The 23,876-nt window shown below is 32.4% G+C and overlaps 2 protein-coding genes and 1 long non-coding RNA gene across 14 annotated transcripts in view; 2 read left to right on the top strand and 1 right to left on the bottom strand.

Annotated features, from left to right (window-relative positions):
* Positions 1-23,876, bottom strand: part of LOC135123628 (uncharacterized) — a 257,338-nt gene that overhangs the window by 142,001 nt on the left and 91,461 nt on the right. For 6 of the 9 annotated variants that reach the window (XM_064048459.1, XM_064048457.1, XM_064048452.1 and 3 more), the window contains one exon: positions 8,357-8,386. The exons of the other annotated variants lie outside the window; for them this stretch is intronic. In XM_064048459.1, coding sequence (XP_063904529.1) covers positions 8,357-8,386 — 30 coding nt within the window. The remainder of the gene's footprint in view (positions 1-8,356; positions 8,387-23,876) is intronic. 9 annotated transcript variants of the gene reach the window in all.
* LOC135123626 (bombesin receptor subtype-3-like) overlaps positions 1-23,876 on the top strand; it is a 294,643-nt gene that overhangs the window by 249,320 nt on the left and 21,447 nt on the right. For all 4 annotated transcript variants that reach the window (XM_064048447.1, XM_064048446.1, XM_064048448.1 and 1 more), the window contains one exon: positions 20,653-20,810. In XM_064048447.1, the coding sequence (XP_063904517.1) occupies positions 20,712-20,810 (99 nt within the window). In that variant the 5' untranslated portion in view covers positions 20,653-20,711. The remainder of the gene's footprint in view (positions 1-20,652; positions 20,811-23,876) is intronic.
* LOC135123113 (uncharacterized) lies at positions 13,401-14,625 on the top strand. The gene is made up of 3 exons (XR_010279543.1): positions 13,401-13,654; positions 13,716-13,939; positions 14,152-14,625. It is a non-coding gene; the product is annotated as an uncharacterized LOC135123113 (long non-coding RNA).

The following is a 23,876-nucleotide window of genomic DNA, read 5'->3' as shown; positions in this document are numbered from 1 at the left end:
TCTTTTCCCCCTTCCTTTCTTATTTCTTTCCAACATTCTTGCGATATTTTACAATTACCTCTCTCACTGAACTTCTCTTCAAATCCAACGTCCCTTTTACCCGCTTCCACTCTCATTTTCTCCCTTTTTGTTTCTTCTCTCACTATATACCCCGGAGTATACTTTTCCAATTCCAATGTCCATTTTATGTATTTTTCTTGCGCTCTCTCTATTTCTTCATATTCCCTCCATCCCCAAATCTCAACTCCGTACATAAATACACTTTTGATCAAACTATCAAACATCACCATTCTTCTCTTATAATCATGTCCAAATTTTCTCTCTCCTATTCCCCATTCTATTCCTATCACTTTGTTCGCTTTTCGGACCATTTCTTAAATATGCGCTCTGTCTGAGTTATGCTCTTTAATGTATATCGCAAGTACTGGAATTCTTTCATCTGTTCAATCTTCTTCTCTCTCCATGCCCACTCTTCCCTCTCTTTTCATACTTTCTTTCCAAACACCAACATTTTTGTTTTTTCCACATTCACATACAATTCCTTTTTTTTGTACGTACTTGTCGAAACACTTAATCATTGTTTTCATTTCTTCTCTTTTCTTTGCCACAATCACCAAATCATCTGCGTACACCAACGACCACACTTTCTCTTTGCCATCCTTGTTTCACTCCTCTATTTGTATAAAGACTCTCGCTCTCTATTCCATTCACTCTCACCTCACTTACTGTTTCTTCATATATTTCTTCCATTTTCGTTACCAGATACTCACCTTCTCCCTTTCTCCTCAAATATTCCCACATTTTCTCTCTATTCACGCTATCAAACGCTGCTTTGAAATCTATGAACAATGCGTACATTCGTCCACTCTCTTTCCTTATTTCTCTTCCCACTAAATGCCGCAGGATGTACACATTATCCACAGTACCTCTTCCTTTCCTAAACCCTGCCTGACCGTCTAGTAACATACCCCTTGCTTCCATTTCCTTTCGTAACCTCTCATCTAGTATCATTGTGTATATCTTGTACGGCGTATTGAGCAAGGTGAACCCTCGGTAGTTCTTCACACCATTTTTTTGCCCCTTTTTAAATAACGGGATTATTATACCTTCTCTCCACTGCCGAGGACACCCTTTTCCCTGCCAAACTCCTTCTACCACTTCCCATATCCTTTCGTTCACTCCTTCTGTCCCGAACGTCCACGCTTCGTTCTGGATTCCTTCCCCTCCAGGTGCCTTTCCTCTTTTCAGTCTTTCAATTTGTCTTCCTATTTCATCTTCTGTTATTTCCGCACCTCTTCACATTTTTTCCGTCGTTGTGATTCCTTTATTTATTTTGCAGCATTTTTCCTCACAACCTCCTAATAATTTCATAAAGTGTCTTTTCCATTCATGTATTTTGATTTTCCTACTGAGTTCAGTCTTCCTTCTCCGTTCCTTGTTTATATATTTCCATATTTCTTCTTCTGTTTTCAGGGACTTTATTATATTATCTTCTTCTTCTTCTCGTTTTTCTCTTTTTCTTTCTTTACATATTCTCCTATAATTCTCTCTTGCTTTTAAGTACTCTTCTTTCCTTCCCCTGTTATTCTTCCATTTTTTAATTTTTCCCTTGCTTTTCTCTTCTAGTGGCATGTGGTCTGATTCTACCCTTTATCCCACTTTGAAACTCTCTATTTCTTCTCACCCCTCTTCGTTGACAATCTCGTAGTCTATAATGGATTCTTCCCTAGCCCCTACGTACGTCCATTCGCCTTCTTCACCTCCTTCCTTGTTTTCATTCAAAATTTCCCATCCCATTTCTTCTATTATCTTCCGTAATATGTTCCCTTCTTTGTTATTTGCTTTGTCTTTTGATGTTTGATGTTTGATGTTTATTAACGGTCAAAAAAAAACCAATTACAATAATAAAAACATACAAAAGTTACAACACTATATTAAAATCTTCCTGTGGATCGATGATTTAAACCTGGTGTAAGAAATTCCCACAAACTCATATCAAACATTATTCTTCTCTTAGAAAGTAACGTAAGCCCAAAATAACTTATTATCATAGTATAATTATAGTTATTGAAAAATATATTGAACTCATAGCACGGAAATTTGACGAATTTTTTTTGAATTTTTTCAATTCTTTGACTGTGCATCTTATAATAAGGAGACCATATAGTAACACCGTATTCGAGGATCAACCTTACAAAAGATGAAAACAAAACAATAAAAGATCTAAGATTTGTGAACTCACTACAGGTTCTTTTTACTAATCCTAACATTTTATTTGCTTTAGAAATAATATTATTTATGGGAAAAGTAAAAGAGAGTTTACATCAATAGTAATTCAAAAACTGGTCACATTTTCAAGAACAATAGAAGACAATGTATAATTATAATGTTCAAAACATAATTTGCGACTAAATCTTCAAACCTTACACTTAGGTATGTTAAATTCTAGTCCATTTTTCTTACACCAAAATTCTAAAAAGTTCAAATCAGATTGTATCATATGACAATCAGAGGGGCAAGTAATTTTTTTAAAGATTTTTAAATCATCTGCAAATAGTAAAAACTGACTAGATTTTATAACATCTTTGATATCGTTTATAATTAGAGAGAAAAGCAAAGGCCCTAAGTGGGAACCTTGCGGAACACCAGAAGATGGAATTATACATTTTGATTTAAACCCATTTATAATTACAAATTGCCTTCGATTACTTAGATATGAATCTATCCATGATAGTAAAGGATCACCAATTCCAATCTTAGCCAATTTTAATAGTAGAATAGGTACAAATATTCACCCTATCAAAAGCTTTTGCCAAATCAGTGTAAATACAATCAGTATCGTAACCATTTTCGATATTATTAATTATATAATTAGTAAATATCATTAAATTAGAAGTTGTCGAACGCCCTTTAAAGAAACCATGCTGTTCATCTAGGATGATATTTTTTACATGGAAAGACAAAATATCACATGTAATTGAATCAAATATTTTGGCTATAGGTGAACCAATACTAATAGGTCTATAGTTTGAAATATCACTACAATGACCTTTCTTATAAATAGGTGTAACATAAGAAATTTTCCCTAGTGTAGGAACTTTGGACAATTGTAAAGATCTTTTATATAAAATTTGTAGGGGAAAACATAAATTGTGAACACATTGTTTTAAAAATAGTGATAGAATACCATTTGGACCTATTTTAACAGAAGAATCTAAGGAAAGTAATTTAGACAAAACAAGGTCGGTGGATATTTCAAATGAATTAATATCAAGAAGATTGTCTTTCCAATTTGATGAACTCACATTAACATCACTATCAGCTACCGTATATACGGTTTGAAAATAAGTAGCAAACAAATCTGCAATGGATTTAGAAGAATCAGCTATGATATCACCTAAGAACATAGAACAGGGGAACTCCACTGTATTAGATTTTGATTTCTTGACAAATGACCAAAAACCATTACTATTAACAATAATATTCTGCTCAACACTTCGAATATGACTTTTCCTACACAAGTTCATAGCCAACTTACATGTACGTCTAAGATCACAAAACTTTACGTAATCTGAATATAATCCAGTTACCTTAAAATTCCTATGAACTTCTTTTTTTTCACAATAAGAGATCTTGTATGGTTATCAACCTAATAAGGAAAGTTGTTCTGAGTTTTTTTAACAACAATAGGAACAAAACGAGTTATAAGAGAATTTATGTGAGAATAAAAATAATACATACAATCATCAAGATGAGAAAAATTTTCCATGGTAAACCAATCAATTTGCTCCAGGTAGGTAATTACATCAAATGACGCGTTCTTAAAATCCAAATGAGATGTGTATATAGCACGATCTAGTAAAGGCAAGAATATGTCACTAATTTTAATAATAAAGGCAGGATGATTTATATCTTTCGGTAATAAGGATAAACATCCTTCAATGATAAGTGCAGTATTACTAAAGCTTAAATCCAAAATTACATCATTTCCATTCAATACAAAGTTGTATTGAAAAAGACCACTCACAGCGAAATTGTCACAAATTAATTCTTCAATCATTGAAACAACGTTAACAGGTATTAAATAATTACAATTAGTATCACTTTTCCAGCTCAATCCAGGCAAATTGTAATCACCAACAATACATACTGTAGTTTCAGGATAATCAGCAATTAAAGAATCAACCAAAGATATATGGTCAGAATATACAGCTAAGGGTGAATTAGGAGGAAAATACGCAGTTCCAATTATAATTTGAATGCCATTAAACGAGATTAGTATCAAAACTTCTTCTCTTTGAAGAGTATCAATTTGCAGTAAAGTAGAAGGAATATTCTTTATAACAGCTATCATTACACCACTACCACGTTCTTTATTCGTCTCTAAAAATGATCTATCCTTTCTGTAAACAACATATCTATCATCTATAATTTCCCTATTAAAAAATGTGTCATTAAGCCAAGTTTCTGTTAATGAAATTATCTGATAGTTCTCACACAATACATTAGAATATAAATCACTGATTTTAGTTCTCAACCCTCTAACATTCTGATAATAAATAGTTAACTCTGAGTTTGATGAACTGGACTTTTTTGAAAATTTGATTGTCTTCGTACACTACGAGGACTAAAATATTTACGAACAGCAATACCGATTGGCCAAAAAGATGGATCCAAATTTTTTTCAATTAATCCTTTTTGATTTGATCCTCTTTTCTCTCCCTTTTCTTTACCTATTATTCTTGTCCCCTTATCACCCAGTCTTGCGTTAAAATCCCCTCCTACAAGTATTTTTTCATCTCCTTTTTCTTGTGTTTCTATTTCTATGTTTATCCTGGTTTCCTCTATTTTCTTGCTATAAATGGTTATTATTTCCCATCGATTGTTTTCTAGCTGAATTACTTTCTTCATTAGTCCGTTTTATTATTACTTCCCTTTTCCAATTCTTGCATTTCTTCTCGAATTCCCATTATTATTCCTCCGCTTACTCTGGTGGTAGTGTTTCTTCAAATTTTTCCCAGTTTTCTTTTTGTCCCATGTCTCTACTAGCCTCACCACATCAAATTTTCCCACGTAGTACCAGAACTCCTTTTCTTTTTTTCGCAACCCTTGGACATGCAAAACAGTCCCTTCACCCCTTTTTCTCCTAATTTTGTACCAGTTTCCCTTTTTCGTATTTCCCTATCTGCATTCTTTATTCCTTTTCTTTTTCCTTTGCCTTGTTTCATTCCATTTTTCCTGCTTTTCTTCCTTTTTTTTTGCTTTTTACTAAAATTTTTCTACCTTCTTGGGTCTACCCTTTTCTTCACTCCATTCAAAATTTCTATCTACAGTTAACTTTTTATATCCCATTCTAACCATTTTTCCATTATTTCTCTTTTGTTGCCTCTTCTTTTATTTTGATTTAAATTTTTCTTTCCGTTTTCATCAGATCATCCTTTATGTAAATTGACGATCCTTTTAAGTTCTTCTTGTTTTTCATTACATTTATGTTTCTTTCTCTATTTTCGAATTCCACGACATAAACTTTCTCTGCAATTTTGTACGCGCTTTTAACTTTACTCTCTACTTTGGCTTTCTCTTCTAAAAATTTTGTCACATTTTCAATTATCTGCTTCTACTCCCCTGTCCTATTTCCAATCCCGTCATCACTACTTTGTTTCTTCTCTTTTCTCTCTCCATTCGATCTAGTTGACTTTCTACTTCACCCACTCTCTTTCCCATTTCTTCCATAGCCCGCTTCCATTCTTCAAGTTTATCTCTAATTTCTTGATTTTGCTCCTGTAGTTGATCTCTTGCTTGCTTTAATTCTTCTATTATTGTTCTAAGCTCCTCTTTAAGCTGTGTATCCCATTCCTTCAATAATAATTGTTTATTACTTTCTCTCATATCATCTCTGATTTGTGTCGCAAGTTCGCTGATCATCTTCTTTACCTCCTCCATCTCTATATCTCCTTGATTTTGCTTCTTTGGAAGACCTGCTCTTTCTCTTCGGGCGACTCTACTTCTCTATCCTTTTTCTTTCTTTCTGTCCCTTCATTACTCATTAGTTCTTTGTTTCCAACTTCCTTCACGGCGGAAGGATATAACCCAGGTCGTCTCTTCGGAGGTTATTCTCCTATCCGTGTTTACGTTTATCCGATATTTCCATCTATACAAAATTTTGTATCTCTATAATCAATTATATCAATAATTATCTTCGCAATTAAAATACGCAGGTAATAAATCATGATATTTGACCTGGCCATCCATGTCATTTGAATAAATTGTTAAACTGGAAATTTATATTAAAGCCTCGATTTTGTACGTTCAACTTGCTGCTACCCGAGCATCATCACTCATCAGCTGTGTTTAATTCCTTGTTTTTTTTTACTTTGTTTTATTCCTGTCCATCCCTCCATCTTAAAGATAAACGTAATGTGATAAATCTAATAGTAATTAGAACTATCGAAATAACAATATATGCATATAAAAATGGCATCACATAACAGTGGTATCAAAACGAAACAGCGCTAATTAAAATTCCAGAATAATTTTTCGACAAGACTTTGCAACTATTTAAAAAAGCTGAGAAAAGTTTTACAGTCTAAAGGGTAAGCTTCCGCGTCTAAAACTTGAACTTTTCGAAACCACCATTTGCTCTTTCCCGAATTACATTTCTGGAACAGCGGGTCGACCCTCGTTTCGTCCTTTCCTCACTTTGTTTTCCACACCTAGGGATATATCTAATAAGTTCTCGGCTCGAACAAAAATTGATTTATATGTAGCCAGCAGATGTAATTAAAAAAATCATAATAATTTTTCATCAGATTCATTAAGTTGTCCATAATCCTCTGAGATACCGGGCCGTTTTTTATAGCTTAATTTCTGAACAAAATGGGATTCCATTAAAGATAGTAGCAGATTTTGTTGTAATAATGGATATAAAAGCTTTGAAATTAAAAACAAATGTAAATGCAGCCAAAAAAATTTCAAGTAAAATATTATCGCCAGTTACGTCAAAAAATATCATAACTAGGATTAACTGTTAAGACCTACTTTAAGGTTGGAATATTGGTTCCACAAATATTCACAAAACTCAGTAGTTTGACGAAAGCTCGTCTCTGCGACCTAAGTACGTACATCTAGTTCAGGCATTGCAGCGAAAGTTATATGTTTATCCGAATTTAAAAAATTCTGTTTATTTAATGCCCATTTATTACTACTTAAAATGCCTAATTTACCGTTAGAGACCTAAAGTGTTAATTAAACGACCTAATTGTAAATTTTAAAAGACTAATAAAATAGGATTCCACGACCAACGAAGCGGACGTGCTTGTACAATAGAAATTTTCCGTGAATTCATTGTTTTGGCTGGCAGATTGTTTAAAAATGGGTTGTAAACAACGCCCTTGAGTTTAGTGGTACGGGTTGGTGTCGCCAATTGACAACGCTGGCCTGCATTTTATTTAGATTATAGACGCAAAGAGGTGAATCTCTGAAAAACATTTTATTTTAGAAGTTTATTGTTAGTGATAGTGAGTCTCTTTGCGTGTTAGTGAGTGTACTGGGGCCGGTTTTGATTTTTGTGCATATAGTAAAGAATCCTCAAAATGCCTAAGGTAAAATCAATTTCCTTCTTAAACCAAAGACAATGAGTTATTCTGCAAAGTGTGTGGAAAACTTGTAAGTAAACATTTAAAATACTGAAGCTTGAATTATGTTCACATTTTTGTTTCCTAGTTTGAATTAGTTCCGACAATGATTTTACGCAATTTTGCACCAATTTATGTAGGGCATTTGCCGCAGCAAATATTCCATGGAATAAATTAGTTGTCCTGAGTTTAAAAATTGTATGCATAAATATACAGGAAAGCATTTACCCTCAGAAAATACTCTGAAAAAAAAATTACCAAAAGATTACGATATGGTGAGCACTAGAATTTTTATTTAAAAACTTTTTAACATAAATTTTATAATTTACAGGTAATTAAACAAATTAGAAATTCTATTGGCAATAATAATATTCGGATTAGAGTCGATGAGACGACGGACAGATTAGGAAGATACATAGCCCATTTAGTAATTGGAAAGTTATCTTCTGAAGAAGCTGGGTCCATTTCTACTAGCTTAAAAGCAGCTTGATAAAACTAATAGCAACACAGTCTCGAGATTTATAAACAAATCATTGGGTGTGCTATTGATAATTTTAAGCATTGAAATTATTATAATTTATTTAATTGTTAATTTGTAGCTTTATTGTGACCAAAAGTAACTGAACACAAAAAAGTTAAATGGTTTGTATCAGATGGTGCTTCATACATGATCAAAACTGGTACTAATTTGAAGGTGTTTTATGAAAATATAACACACTTACCATGTATGGCACATGGGTTACATTTAGCGTCTGAAACAATTAGATTGAATTATCCAGATGTCAATGAGATGATTAGCAATGTTAAGAAAATCTTTTTAAAAGCACCAGTAAGAGTAGAGTTTTATAAAAACAGTTTACCAAACGCACCTCTCCCACCTGAACCTGTATTAACCAGGTGGGGCACTTGGATTCAAGCAGCCTTGTTTTATACAGAACACTTTGATGTTTTAAAACAGGTCCGTAAATATATAATGGTTTTTTTACTATCATTCTTATATTGAATATTTTTAGGTTGTAATGTAATTTGAAGCCACAGATCCACAGAGCATTAAAAAAGCTCAAGAATTCCTGAATAAAGCAAACGTTAAAATTGAACTCTTGTACATTAAAACTCACTTTAACATTATTGCTGATGCAATAGAACAATTAGAAACTATAGGTTTAAAATTAAACCAAAGTATGGAAATTGTAGAAAAAGTGTATACATCTTTAAAAAACACACCAGGAAAGGTGGGGGAAATGGCGTTCCAAAATTATGTTCTCTATTAAAAAAGAATCCAAGATACGATTTTATATGTTCAGTAAACAACGTAATTTGCGGTAATGGAAATGTTACGAACAATACATACGTAAATGTAGATTGTTCAATATTTAATTTTGCACTCATCACTTCTTCTGATGTGGAACGCACGTTTTCAAAACTTAAAAGTGTTTTAAGCGATCAAAGGTGTAAATTTACAATCGAAAATTTAGAGAAATATATAGTTTGCTTTTGTAACTCATTTTAAATACCTGAATTAATATTTTATTTTTTGTTAAATGCGACTTGCTTTAATTTGATCGCCATTTTTTTGTGATAACTTAGAATTAGTCGACGTAACTATAGATCGTTTATTTATTTAATCATTTTTTTGTTTGTTACGCAAAATATTTGTTTCTATAATGTTTTGTTTAATGTTTTTTTAATATATATTTTTTTGATGTATGCTTTTTCGTTGAGCAAATATTTTTTCCTCCAGGTTTTTAACCTAAACTAAGATTTTTATAACCTAATCATAAATTTACACAATATCTACCTTTTCGTCATTCGAATACATTTTCTTTCGAAATACGCATGACAGAAATTGACAAATTATCACAAAATTTAGTACATTTTGATGCCAAATTTGAATGTTTTATAAAATATTTATTTTTATTAGTTTTGTGTCTTATCTAAGCAGTCGCAGATAAAATGTCGTATGTATAAAATGTACAACACTCGTTCTACGAATTCGTCGTGGCAGACTCCACACTCGTTGTGTAATGATGCTTCTACTCCACTTGTGATGTAAATAACTATTAAGTAGCTCTTTAACATTTTTAATTTAAAAACTCCTAGCGCTTCGCTTCAGCGTTCTTGAGCAACTCTACATCAAAACTCCAACAGGTCATTAATTACAAAATTTTCAGTAATCAAATAATCAAAAATATGCTATATACTTTGTTATTTTATTAATTGAAAATTGTACATCAGACTTCATTAATTATTCAACCCTGGTACATTTAATTACTTCGAATTAATGGAATCAACATCAAATTTTGTCGTTTAATTAACAGTGCACATAAAATAAAAACACAACTTTAGTTAAATATTATTACTTGAAGGTTTTCGCCCATCGCTTCGATAAAACACCGCAAAATATGATTTTCTGCTAAGTACCATCGCGCTTTGGATGCAGGCTTCCATGATTTAATTCTAATGCAATTAGGGTGGCTGCACAAGGAGTGTCACACAATTCGATTAGCCGAAGCTGCTGCTAAATCGAGGGTTAGCAATTAACGTCCTCAAGCTTAATCAATTATGGAAAGGGTAAAAATGTCACTTATCTCGCCATTTCGTGACGTCACGAAATAAAATCAAGATCTAGCAAATTTAGCAACCCCGAATCGATGACACGCTGAACGAGACGGGTCAAGGATTCCCCCGAGAACCTATCAAAATTCGAATTTATTGATTGTCAAAAACGATTGTAGTTGCATATTTTATAAAGACATGGAAAGTATCGTGCACAACATTAATTACGTTTGTTTTTTCTCTAAATTAATTATTTTTAGCATTTGAAAGGATTTTTTGGATCTAGCGTCGGGGTGTCGATGCACGGAAAAATAACGCCGTCCTTGCATATTTTAAAAGTCTAGATAAATGAGTTTGGGGTTAGTTTATTGCCAAACCTACTTATGTCGACAAAGTTTAAATTTGATTTTGCTACCAACCTTATAAAAGCTAAGACGTAGCAACTTGCGTATTGAGAGCTTGGAGAAAAAAGCTCAGCTTGTCTAATGGACATTAATTGAAACCTGCGTGTTACTAGATTTAAACGAACTAATCTACTTGTAGTTATATCACGATACATATACAGAAGTTGCAAAACGTAACATACCCGCTCTCCATACACTCCGCAAACTTTTCCTAGACACTCACTTGGGAAATTAAATTTGACAGAAGTAAACTACAAGTGAAATAGTAACGACGTCATAGGATACATCCACTTAACTCAATTTTTAGAGGATCGGAATTGTTTGATATTTTTTGGTCGACAGCAAGAAGAAGTGAACGCATGTAAAATGCAGCCAGAATAATATGTTCCTCTACCGATACGCGTCTCTCTCTCTCACTCACATATGTGAACTGCAAAAGTGGCAAACCTGTCTTATCTTTCATAAGTTAGGAATCGAATTCGTGCGGATCTGAGGAACTGAAATAATATGAGCTGGGCCTCATTCTTAGATTCATCGTAACTCCTCAGATCTATAATAGAACTGAGAAATAATTTGACATTTTTTTTATAATTTGCCTTGCATTTAACATCTAACCTCAATAGATCTAAGAATGCTTATTCCGGACCAGGGGGGTTTTGAAATCAAAAACTACATATAACTAGTATACAGGGTTATGATAAAACGTATCAGGCCTTTCATTTTACTCTCCATATTTTGACATTTGTCAAAAAACTTTATCAGATTTGTATTCATGTTAACAACACTACAGTGTTTTACATACGTCAATTTAGAGATTTAAAAAAACAAAATAGTAATAATAAATAAGGACAATAGATACACATACACATCTACAAATACACACTATAAAGAAAACAGGTTGAAAGAGATAATTTACATTATCATGTCGCACATGAAGAATTCGTCAGTTGTGAAAAGCGCTTTTTTTAACAGATAGTTTTTAACTGTTAGTTTGAATTTATTATTAGGTAGGACTTTCACATATTGGGGAATTTTATTATAGAATTTTAAGGCTATATAATTCGGACTATTTTGGGACTTTGTTAGCCTATAATATGGGGTACATAGCTCAGATTTTTTTCGTGTATTATAGAGGTGGATATCGCTATGTGTTTTGATGTCTTTCAAGCTGCCCCTGACATACATCAGACTCTCCAATATAAAAAGACATGGAAGTGTAAGTATGTGATATTGCTGAAACGCTGTTCTACACTCTTCCCTGTAACCTAGCCCACTGATTATTCGGATTGCTTTCCTTTGCAGACCAAAAACCCTGTGGCTGTTTGCAGCCATACCCCATAATAAGATGCCATACGAAAAGATAGATTGACATAGTGAAAAATAAGCACAGCGCAGTACTCTACTTGATACTTTGTTCGCTAAGTTTCTTAAAATATGAATATTTTTTCTCAATTTATCACATGTATATTGTATATGTGATCCCATTTTAAAGTTGGGTCTAAGTACATGCCTAAAAATTTTATTTCACTATTCTCAGAATTCCCTGTATCTCTCAAAGAGAATATGGCACTAACTGTCTTCTGAGCATTTAGCATTAGTTTATTAGCAGTGAACCAGTTTAATGCTTTCGATTGTATCTCGCACATTTCTTGCTTAGCTTCATTAAGATTGGTATCTTTACAATATATAGTTGTGTCGTCTGCAAATAATATATATTTTTCACGATTTGCAATGTCAGGGAGATCATTAACATAAATTAGGAATAGTAGAGGTCCTAAAACAGACCCCTGAGGTACTCCATTTTTTATTTCTCGCCTAGATGATAGTTCATTTTCGATTTTAACCGTATGGTGTCTATTGGTCAAGTAGCTAGATAGTAGTTTGATACTGTTTTCTGAAAAGTTATATTTCCTTATCTTCTTAAGCAGAATATCATGCGAGACACAGTCGAAAGCTTTACTTAGGTCACAGAAGGTGGTACACATGAATTCTCGATTTTCAAATGTCTCTAGTATATTGTTTACTAAGCTTGAGATAGCGGTTATGGTATTCCGTGTTTTGCGAAACCCGTATTGTAAAAGTTATGACGTCATCAATGATTTTTTTAAATAGGAAGGTATAATTTTGATTGCATTATTTGGTAAAAATCCCCAACTTTTATGCATCCCAAAAGCACCCAAGGATCTATAGACTATCTAATTGCCTTAAAGGATAAAAAAAAGATTACAAATTCGCTTGTTTTCTGTCACCCAAAAATGGAAAAGGATAAAAAAATTGGGATATGGAACAACCAAAAAGAGCCCAAAATCGTTAATTTTTATCGACCTCAAAGTACATCAAGATGTATAGCCCACCAAAAATTGGGCATACAAAAGAATGGTTGAAAATTACCCCAAAAATTTACTAAATCTCTTGATTTCAACCACTCCAAATTTCTGGACACATGCAGAAAGAAGGAAAAACAACATCAAATCAATGAGGGATAGTTGTTCCGCCTTAAAATACTTGAAGTAATAGACTAGTTTCATTAATTTTACAATTCAATAAATTTTTTACCAAATCTTTCTTTATTTTTCTAATAAGTATTTTCATTTCCCTAATGAATACACTTCATTCAATATATCGTATCAATTCTTGTAGGACCCAAAATATATAAATTATCATTTCCGGACTACTGTGGCTTTGGTAATTACGAAAATTGCTACGATCATCAAAAAAATCGAAAACCATATTAAAATCCTTGTTTCCTTGAAGAGTTAGACATGTAATTAAGGGGTCTATTTTGTAATTTATCGCTCCAGAACGATCTCGTTCCCAAACGATAATCGTTAGAAGCAATCGTAAAATCAGTTTAGCGAGATTGTACAAATTTCCAATTTTATAAACACTATCGTAATCGTAAAGCTTTGAAATCGTTAGCGGAACGATGAATCTAATGTTTTTAGAATCGGTAGTATTTAAATTTGTGTAGCGTCTAGATTACGTTGTTCTCTGTTGTGACATGTGACATTTGTTTTGCTACTGATTGAAGTTTGGACAAATTTGTGAACTTTATAACATGTAAGTAAACAATAATTATAAAAGAAAAACATCAAAATAATCACACTAACACGAAATTCAGTTTACAATACGTTCACGGGAGCAGTGGAAAAACGTAAAAGGGCCCAGCGTATTACCCAAGAGTAACATGAGTTGTATGTGGAGGAGTTAGAAGGTAATGTAGATTTTAGGGCCCAAAAGTTCGTAGCGGACAAGCCAGATCTTTTAGAAAAGATATGGGAAGGGTTGGTAGCAAAACTAAATTCTGTGGGAGGACCACAAAAAAGTGTTCAGCAGTTCAGAGAGGTATGTGTAATTAATGAACTCACTCTTTTAAAAAATGTGTACTTTACTATAATTTATCGTACAACTATTAGCAATTGTTCTGCTTACATCAACACTTTGGTTATGACAAAGTGAACATCTTGTTTAGTCATGACCAATCAATTATGAGAACTGAGATGTTTAATCTTTATAAATACTGTTACACAATAAACCATAACCTCTGTGTTTTTTAGTACACCAAGAATATAACATGAGCACTCTAATTACAATGTACTGCCTGGTAAGTAAACGTCACTGTGTGTTCCAGAGATTTGTAGATTGGAAATTCAATGTTTGAAAGAAGGCCAGAAATTTAAGACTATGTGAAAGAGGAACTGTTTAATAATTTCATTATGTTGTAAAAAAAATAATAAATACATTATTGAAAATGCTGTATTATTAAATTATTTCTTGCGATATGCCATTCATGTAGTAAATTGTGTTCTTCATATTCAAGTTCTTCATTATTATCGTTCTCCTTGTCATAGACAATATTGATCTCGTCATTTTCGATATTTCTTATGCGTAAGATGTTGTGTGAAATAGCACATGAGTATATAATTTTTCCTGCAACTTCTGGTGAATAATACAGAACTCTGCGGCAGTTGGTAGGTCTTCCTAAAGGTTTCTTCTCGAACGATCAAGGGGTCGTTTACATCTCTTAAGACCCGACACAAATTTCTTATTCTGTCTCTGCAGTAAAAAAAATATACCTATAATAAGTTATCAACCTAATCCAAACATACATTAATTACTTACATTTACCTTCTCTACCCATATTTGCACCAAAACGTTCCTCTTCATTGTATAAATACTTTTCTAACGTGTTCTGACACTTCTAACGGTGAGCTGAAACCTATCGTTCCGGAACGATGACATTCTAACGATACGATCGCTATGTAACGAGACGATAGATGTTACAAAATCGCTATCAGTCCCAAAATCGTTATGGGAACGATTATCGTAAGTTAACGATGCTCTAGCGAGATCGTTAAGAGTTACAAAATAGACCTCTAAGAAGTGTTGGGTTCGATTCCTATCGTTGCCTTTTTTATTGAGAATGCAGTTGCGGAAAATGTTTTGTACTTTTTTTATTAACTCGGTAAATATTGCTATGGAAATTTTAAGGACCTTTATAAAATTTCATTTAGTGATCTTTTATCAATCCTTCGTTATTACTCAATCTGGTTTTGGATTTGGTGCAGTACCTAATGTAAAGGAATTTTGGGGTTTCAAAGATAATAGGGATTTTAATATGGTTTTCGATTTTTTAATAATCTTAGCTATTTTCTTAACTACCAATATCATAGTAGTCCGGAAATGATAATTTATTTTGGGTTCTAGAAGAACCAATATGTTGATACATAACGATGCATTGAATGATGCGTATTCATCACAGAAATGAAAATATTAGACAAATAAAGAAAGATTTGGTAAGAAATTTATGAAATTATAAAATGAATAAAATTAATTTTTCAAGTCATTTTTTTAAACTAACATTTTTAAAGACTGGCATCATTTTCAAAATTTTGAGGTACTTTACCCATTTTTCAAGATATTTTTGTAAAACTTAATTTTCAAGGTATTTAGCAGGGGTGGTTGGTGCCCAAACTTACAACGTCGACAAACACACTTGACATAGTAGAATAGTAATTTTCAGTGTTTAAAAAATTATCTAGAACTTTGTATGTTGTAAGCGGAAACCGAGACCAAATCAGGTCGTGACTCATCTACACGTTTTGTTAACACCGTTGCCATGGAAACCGCGCCTCTAGTAGCTGTATTTGGCTGGAATGGGGTCTTGTTTGAACAGTGACCGCTAGCAGCAATTCAATTTTAAATAAAATAAATGGTCCAAGGTTACTTCCCTCGCCCTTGAAGTACAGTCCAAAGAATTCCTCTTCTTTGGCAAATTATAAAAAAAAAAACTGTTTTCTGGTAACGTGATAACCGTCATATATGTAGTAAAAACCAGAGTAAATGACAAATTCCAAGGAGGTGCGGTCCGCAGACATACGGACAATATGAAAAATATTCAAAGTAAATAACCAACGGAAAAGAGTATATCAATGTACATGCTGAACTTCGATTGTTTATGTTTATACATCGAAAGAATGTCACGTAGAAATATGTTTAATTTCAATGTGTTGCTGCTCAAAACAGAAGACTAAAATTATTAATTCAGCCACAATGCAACAAAATGTTTCTAATATGATTATTATTATTCTTATTTGACCATATTTAAATAAAGACGTGGATATTCTACATTTTCTAGAAAACGATATAAGTATACATGATCGTTTTCCGGGTTAGAACCGTGTTAGTTGAGTTTTTGGGCTCAACGTTTCGCACACTTTCGTAAGTCGCATCTTCAGAAGCAGGGTTAAGAAATAAGGCAAAAGAGCACGGTAACTCAATATGTCAACCATACCAGAGGCGAAACTCTCCCTAAATATTCTAGATCTTTGGAGTTTCTGGAATCTCTACGGCGTCGGAATATACGGAAATTTTGAAATCTTCGGAATCTTTAAAGCCTTTACAATTTTCCGAATTTTTAGAATCTTCAGTATATTCATTCAGAATCTTTAAAATCTCCAGAATCTTTGGAATCTTAACAACTTTCAAAATTTTTAAAGGCGTGGAATATTTGAAATGTTCGAAATCTTCAATTTTCAAAGTTTATGGAATCTTCAATTTCAGAAATATTTACAATCTTCAAGACGTCCAGGATTCACAGAACCTTCAGAATTTTTAGAAAATTTGGAACATTTGTAACCTCTAGAATCTTCAAAGTTTCCAAATTTTTTTGAAATTTTTCTAAACCCAGAATATTCGGATCTTTGGAAGTTTTGGAATCTCTGGAGTCTTGAAATATACGAAATTTTTGAAGTTTCTGGAATCTCTGGAACCTTCGGAGTCTTCAAAATTTTAAAAATCTTCAAAACCTTACTTTTTTTGAAATCTTCAATGTTACAAATTCTGCATTTTTAGAATTTTCGGAATCTTTAGAATCATCAATATCTTTGTTCAAAATATTCTAAATCTTCAGTATATTCATTCACAATCTTCAGAATCTTCGATATCTTCATTCAGAATCTTCAGAATTATCAAAATCTTTCGAATTTTGAGACTATGGAATAACCGGAACTTTTTGGAATTGCCGGAATGTCTTGAGTCTTGGAATATCTGAATTTTTTTGAAATCTCTCGAAATACTGAAACATTTGGAACCTTTATAACTTTAAAATCTTTGGAATCTTCAATCCATAAAGTCTTTGATTGCTTATTCTTCTGTTTCTCATATGGGATTAGTGTTGGCTGGAATTATGACTTTGAATTCACTTCAAATTTTGAAATACTCGGAATCTTTAGAATCTTCAGATTTATTAATTTTTGGAATTTTCAGAACTTTCAGAATTTTTGGAATCTTTGGAATTCCTAGAATCTCTGGAATTTGGAATTTCTGAAATCTTTGAAATCTCTGAAATCTTTATGTTCCTCAGAATCTTCGAAATATTCAAATCTTCAAAATCTTTAGAATCTTTATTTAGGATCCCTACAATCTCAGAATATTCGGAATTTTGAGATTTCTGGAACTTATGGAACCTTCGTAATTTTCTGAGAATCTTCGGACTCTTACAAGTCTTCGGATTTTTGGAATCTTCAATCTCTCTAATGCTGTGAATCTTCAGAATTTTCAGAATCTTACAAATCTTCAGTGTCTACATTAAGCATCTTCAGAATCTTTCGAAACTTTACAGCCTCTAGAATTTATAAAGTCTCGGAATACCCGGATTTTTTGGAATTTCTGGAATCGTTGAAATATTTAAAATCTCCAAAATCTTTAATTTTCAAATTTGGAATCTTTAGTCTTCGAAATTTTTGGAATCTTCAAAGTCCCCAGAATCCTCAAAACTTTCAGAGTCTTGAGAATCTTGGAAATCTTCAGAATCTTAGAACATTTAGAATCTCTGGAATCTCAAGATTCTCGGAATATAATTTTTGGAATTCCTGGAACATTTGGAATCTTTATAATCTTGGGAATCTTCAAAGTCTGCAGATTTTTTTTAATGTTTAGCCTTTGAAATTCGCAAAATCCTCAAAATCTTAGAAATCTTTAGAATCTTCAAAAACTATAAAATCTTCACCAACTTTAAAATATTTAGAATTTTGAAAGTCTTCAGTCTTCAGATTTTTTTGAGATCTTTAGCTTTTGAAATACACAGAATTTTCAGAATCTTAGGAATCTTTAGAACCTTTAGAAACTTTAACATTTTTACAATCTTTAGAATCTTTAGAAACCCAGAATATCCGGAAATTTTGGACCTTTTGGAATCTCTGGAGTCTTGGAATGTATAGAGTTTGTGAAGTTTCTGGAATTTGTGGAACCTTCAAAATTTAAGGATCTTCAAAATCTTTTTTTTAACCTTCAGTCTCACAAATATTGTAAATTTTTAGAATTTTCGGAATCTTTAGAATGGTCAGTATCTTCGTTCAGAATCCTCAGTATATTCATTCAGATTCTTCAAAATCTTCGGTATCTGCAATCAAAATCTTCAGAATCTGCATCATGTTTCGAATTTTTAGATCTCTGGCCTTGGAATAACTGAATTTTTTGTAAATTCTGGAATCTCTGGAGTCTTGTAATATCCGAATTTTTGAAATTTCTGGAATTTCTGGAACTTCTGGAACCTTTGGAACCTTAATAACTCTAGAACCTTCGGAATATTCAACACTTCAGATTTTTTGAAATTTTTTGAAATACTCGGAATCTTTAGAACCTTCAAATTTATTAATTTTTCGAAATTTCAGAACCTTTAGAATTTTCAGAATCTTTCTAATCTTTCAGAGTTTCGCCTCTTGTATGGTGGACGTACTAAGTTACCGTGCTCTTTTGCCTTATTCTTAACCCTGCTCCTGAAGATGCCACTTACGAAAGTGTGCGAAACGTTGAGCCCAAAGACTCAATTAACACGGTTCCAACCCAGAAAACGATCATGTATAATCCGACAAATCTAGCTCATTAAAAAATTATAAAATTTAATTTTATGATTTTCGTTTTGTACTAAAAACCAGAGGCATGAATAACACCCCTTCTCCTCCAGCACTAGGTAATAGCAATCTCGATTACTATACTTCCTTAGCTTACGATTGGAAAGTAATAATGAATTCAGTTGAATTAATAAAAAAAACGAACAATAACATTGTAGTGAAAAATTTAGGGAGAGGCACCCTTGATTAAGGATCAAAATGTAAGAAAAGTTGTATTTGATGAACTTAAAGCACGAAAAAATGTAAACTGGCCAACTATTTCACGGGATGCAAGATTATCACAAGATTTTATAAGATAATTTCAAAATTAAGTTGATTAGGAATCAAATTATCTGAAAACTTTATAAGACAGTTTCAAGATGAAGTTAAATAGAATATTATATCAGAACATTAAAACTAAGAAGATCAAAAGATTATGAGTGTAGTTTCACTTGAGAAGGTATTTTTAATGCGTATCAGAAATAATTGGCAATCAGATGATTTCGAATTGTGTGAAGCATTCGTCAGTGGTGATATTTCTTTATCAAAACTGAATAACCCCAAGCTACTATCATTTCTTAAAAAACGTACCATGAAGTCGATTTCCGATGACAGTACCTAAGAAAAAAACTACCTGGACAAAGTGTTTCAAAAAACAAAGTAGGCTATTCGTCAAATTATAAGCGATAATCTAATTTATTTTCATGACGATGAAACAACCGATTCATGTTGACGTTATGTCGCAAATTTGTTGATTGAACCTTTAACCAGAGAAAAATCTGGCACTTCATATTTGATTAGCACAAAAATTTTGGAAAAGAATAGGAATAATAATACCATCGAAAGGTTTATTTATGAAAGTTTAACGAACTTTTTTCTTTCAGAACCAGTTCCACTCGAAAAAATCAAAAAAATTTTGCCCAATTTACCATTACCTCCATAACCTGTTGTAACTAGGTAGGGAACATGGTTAAATGCAGTTGTATTTTATACCAAAAACTAGAACAATTAAGAATTTTGTTAACGTACTCTAACAATAAATAATTAAAAATGTCATTTTGTTTTATTAGACATATTCAAATTAAGTATATTTGCATATGCATGTTTTGCATATTTAGGTGCATATTTTGACCAAAAACGTGTGCGTATCATGCGTCTATTTCTTCGACATTTTGACAGAAAACGGGCACCTTTAATTCGACGTCCAGACGCATGTGTGAGAAACGATGGCCGTTACTTTGAAATTTGTTATAGCTTCGTTGTTTTATTACTGAGTTCAATCAAAATTTGGTTAATAATAATTTGAGGCGACAAACTCATTCAAATCAAACTAATTTCTACGAGACATTCTTCAAACCTATAAACATAAACACTTCAAGTTGTTATTTTATTCTGGCTGAGAGGCAATTTTTACAACAGTATTTCGCACATGTACGGAATGAGGCCACGTTTATAGTTCCTTTCATATTCTAACTTGAACGTTGAAAATACTCAACCCGATAATACGCAGACCAGACTTGCAAAATGTGCGTCTGTTTGTTTTCACGCAAAATGCCAAACTTTTCCCCATAAGCTCTACGTGATGTGAATTTCCCCCGAACCAAACTTCACCGTCTCCAAACTCCTATGGATGCAACAGGTTTATCGCCCTCATTTTAATTCCAGATGTAGCAACAGAACGTGTGCGCCATGGACGTCGTGAAATAGCCCGGAACTGGACCGGAATGACATCTATGTTTCTCAACATACCACTGATAGTGATCTCTTCATTGGGCATTCTCTGCAACGGATATATCGTAACCGCCGTCCTCCTCACCAGACAGGTAAATATAGCACGCAACCTTACCCCGCAGTGACGTATCCATCAACTTCCTTCAAAGAACTCCTTCCAATTAAAGTTGAGACAATTTAGGAGAAATTAATTATCTCACACTCTCATTACTTTGTATACTACAAGTTATTAATAGGCTTTTAACGTGTAATCGAGCGAACGCCCGGAATTTCAAACTATTACCGCTCCAAACCGGAGTTTCAAACTACGGAGACCGTTTCCACTTTTGCACGGTTTAATTTAGTCAATATGACAACGGTGCATTTATTATTAATAATTGTGAGAGATGGAGCAATTTTGAACTTTGGCACTGGGACTGGAATCAGAATTCATTTCGATTAATTTAACATGTTCGGAGTCGGAAATTTCGAGGCATTTATTAACATTCTTCGTCGAAAAGTTGAAATAATAAGAACGGAATTAATGGCAGGAATTTTAAATCGAATGACGTTTTCTAATATCTTTAATACTGATTAATTAAATCGAAGGGAAAATTATATTGATGTGTCACGGTGTCTTTGTTCTAAAACAAATGAATCTGGGAATTACGGCATTCAGAACCCTTGCTTCGACAGAAAAATATAAGGAATTTCAAACTTTATACATTATCGACGAAGTTCTGAAGTGATTGATTGTATTAATTTAAATTTTTGTTTTATTTTCCTTGCATCGCGTTAATCCCTAAATGTATATCTCTTCTTCTAAATCTTTACTCTTTATATTATTTTCAACATAACATCAACCGCCTTCTTTTTATTCTATTTTAGACTTGCCTATATCAGGCTATGCTATGTTTTGCTAAAATGTTTAAATTTTTTATCGCCAAAATGAAGACTGGACAAATAGTACAATAAATCCAGTCGACGAAGGACTAATTTCATGTTTCTATGGTATTTCACATCTAGAATATAAAAAGTAGGTCTCCCATTTCAGCCTACCTATAGTCTGTTTATCTGTTGACGAATGCATTATACAAGTAATAACGTGGCAACGTCGCATCTGAACTTCAAAAATAAATTGTGATTATATAAGAAGAGGCCAATCAAAATATGTAAAAGTATATAGGGTGTTCTATTTGAAAAAACTTAGGTTTTTTTTTTACATTCACAAAGCAAAATTGCGGTGTAATTTTACACACTTTCTAAAGTTAATCGTTGCAATTTGAACTCAAACAGTCACATTGACGGTAATCTAACAAGACGAAAATTATATCAAAGACAAATCTTCAAAAATCCGTGGCTGTTTTTGATCGTGTTTTTTATTGTTCTCTCGGTAGTAGGCTCCATTTGGGAAATCCCTAATTTGATATTTTTCCTTGACGTTTCATACCTCCTGTAATATAAAAAAGTAGGTCTTCCATTTCCGTCTGTTTATTATCTGTTGTCTCTTGGATATTTTATTAGACCGGGTGTTCCAAAGGGAAAAAAGAATGAACCGATATATTTTGTTAATTAAATCAAAGACGGCTGATCCAAATTTGCTGAAATTTTGGGAATATAGTACTGTTATTATTGGTAATACACTGCATCTAACCAAATTAATATGTGTCCCTACTAAAAAATTGATGACATCATCCCAAAATTATATGAATTAAAACTCACTTGAATGAATAAATCGCATGCCCCCGTACCAATAGTTTCATAATACATGTAACTACGTTTATTTTAAATAATAGGGTTGATCATAATAATTAAGATAAAGATCAAAAATCATAAAAATCTAAGCAAAAAAATAAAACATTTAAAGACACAACAGTTAAAAACCAAGAAATCATCTATATTAAAACAACAAAAACAGATCATACCATTTACTTTTTGAATATTTTTTTTTCTCTATAGTTTTTTTCTAAATAGTTTTAGTTTCATGTTCCTAAGCTATATATAAAATGAGCAAAGAATTATTCTTATTCACTTTGAATATTTTAAATATTTTGCCTGTGTTTAGTCTTCCAAGATCAATCAAATCGCAATTAAAAACTTAAAAGGGTTAAAAATTGAGTATTTATAAAAATAAATATCGTGAGGAAGGTAAATTCGAAAGTAGTGAATAAATAAGTAGCTGAACGAAAATGAAGCTGAAATGGAAAAAAGAAAGTTAAAACTAGGGTAAGCAAATCAAAAGAAGGAAAGATAAAATGGGAAAAAGAGAATCAAGGAGAACGATTAGATACTGAGAGTGATATTGTTTTAAGAATTGTATAAGAATTCCCTTGTCGTAATATCTCCAAATAAAACACTCCTCACTCACCAAAAAAATATTTATTATTAAAGAAAATACAAGCAAACAGTGATAATTATAGGTAGACATATAAATGACAGTTCAAAGTGGGTTTAAAATTGTCACTCGTGTCCATTTGAAGTATTAAATCAAACGACTTGTGCAACAAAAAACCTTTTTATTAATCATGACCAGAATAATTAAACAGAAATAATCGAAAAAAGCTTACAGATTTTTTGTGCACCATGGAGCTAGTTTTAAACTGTCAATTAATGCTTTCACACTTCAATATTTCAGTCTGATTCTACTCGTTTGGGCGGGAACAAGTATGTCAGTACGGAATAACGGAGAATAAATACCATGTGATTTTTTTTTTATTTCTGTTCTAGTTAGCCATGACATGCGTACGTCAGCGGTGCAGTTGAAAAGGCTGACGTCACGTCATCATGACCAACTAGAGCAGAAATTTCCAAAATCACCCGATATTAGGGATACTAATATGTTTTTGGCACTCTGTCCCTTAACACTGTATTCCTTTAATATGGGCGGAAGTAAAAAATTTGAAAAAGGGGATTAAATTGGAGAAATTCGTAAAAATTCTATTTGGCCTATATATTCGTGTAAAAATATTTTTTTTTTTTATTATTTTGAGGTTAAAGCAGAAAACCAAGGAAACATTATGAAAGATTAATGTGATTAAAGAACATTCAAAACTAAAACGTTTAATTTATGTTGTTCCACTAATGGTGAGAAATAAGATCTTAGATTTTATTATATTTTATGTACGACTAACACCATTTTTCCACAATATGAAATATAACAGTTTCTTAGAATTTCAATA

This window comes from Zophobas morio, unplaced genomic scaffold (assembly GCF_036711695.1).
Source record: "Zophobas morio isolate AGI-343-1 ecotype UQ-CSIRO unplaced genomic scaffold, CSIRO_AGI_Zmor_V1 ptg000006l, whole genome shotgun sequence".
Classification (NCBI taxonomy): Eukaryota; Metazoa; Arthropoda; class Insecta; order Coleoptera; family Tenebrionidae; genus Zophobas; species Zophobas morio.
The sequence above is the reverse complement of the archived record's forward strand: the minus strand, read 5'-3'. Positions and strand labels throughout refer to the sequence as shown.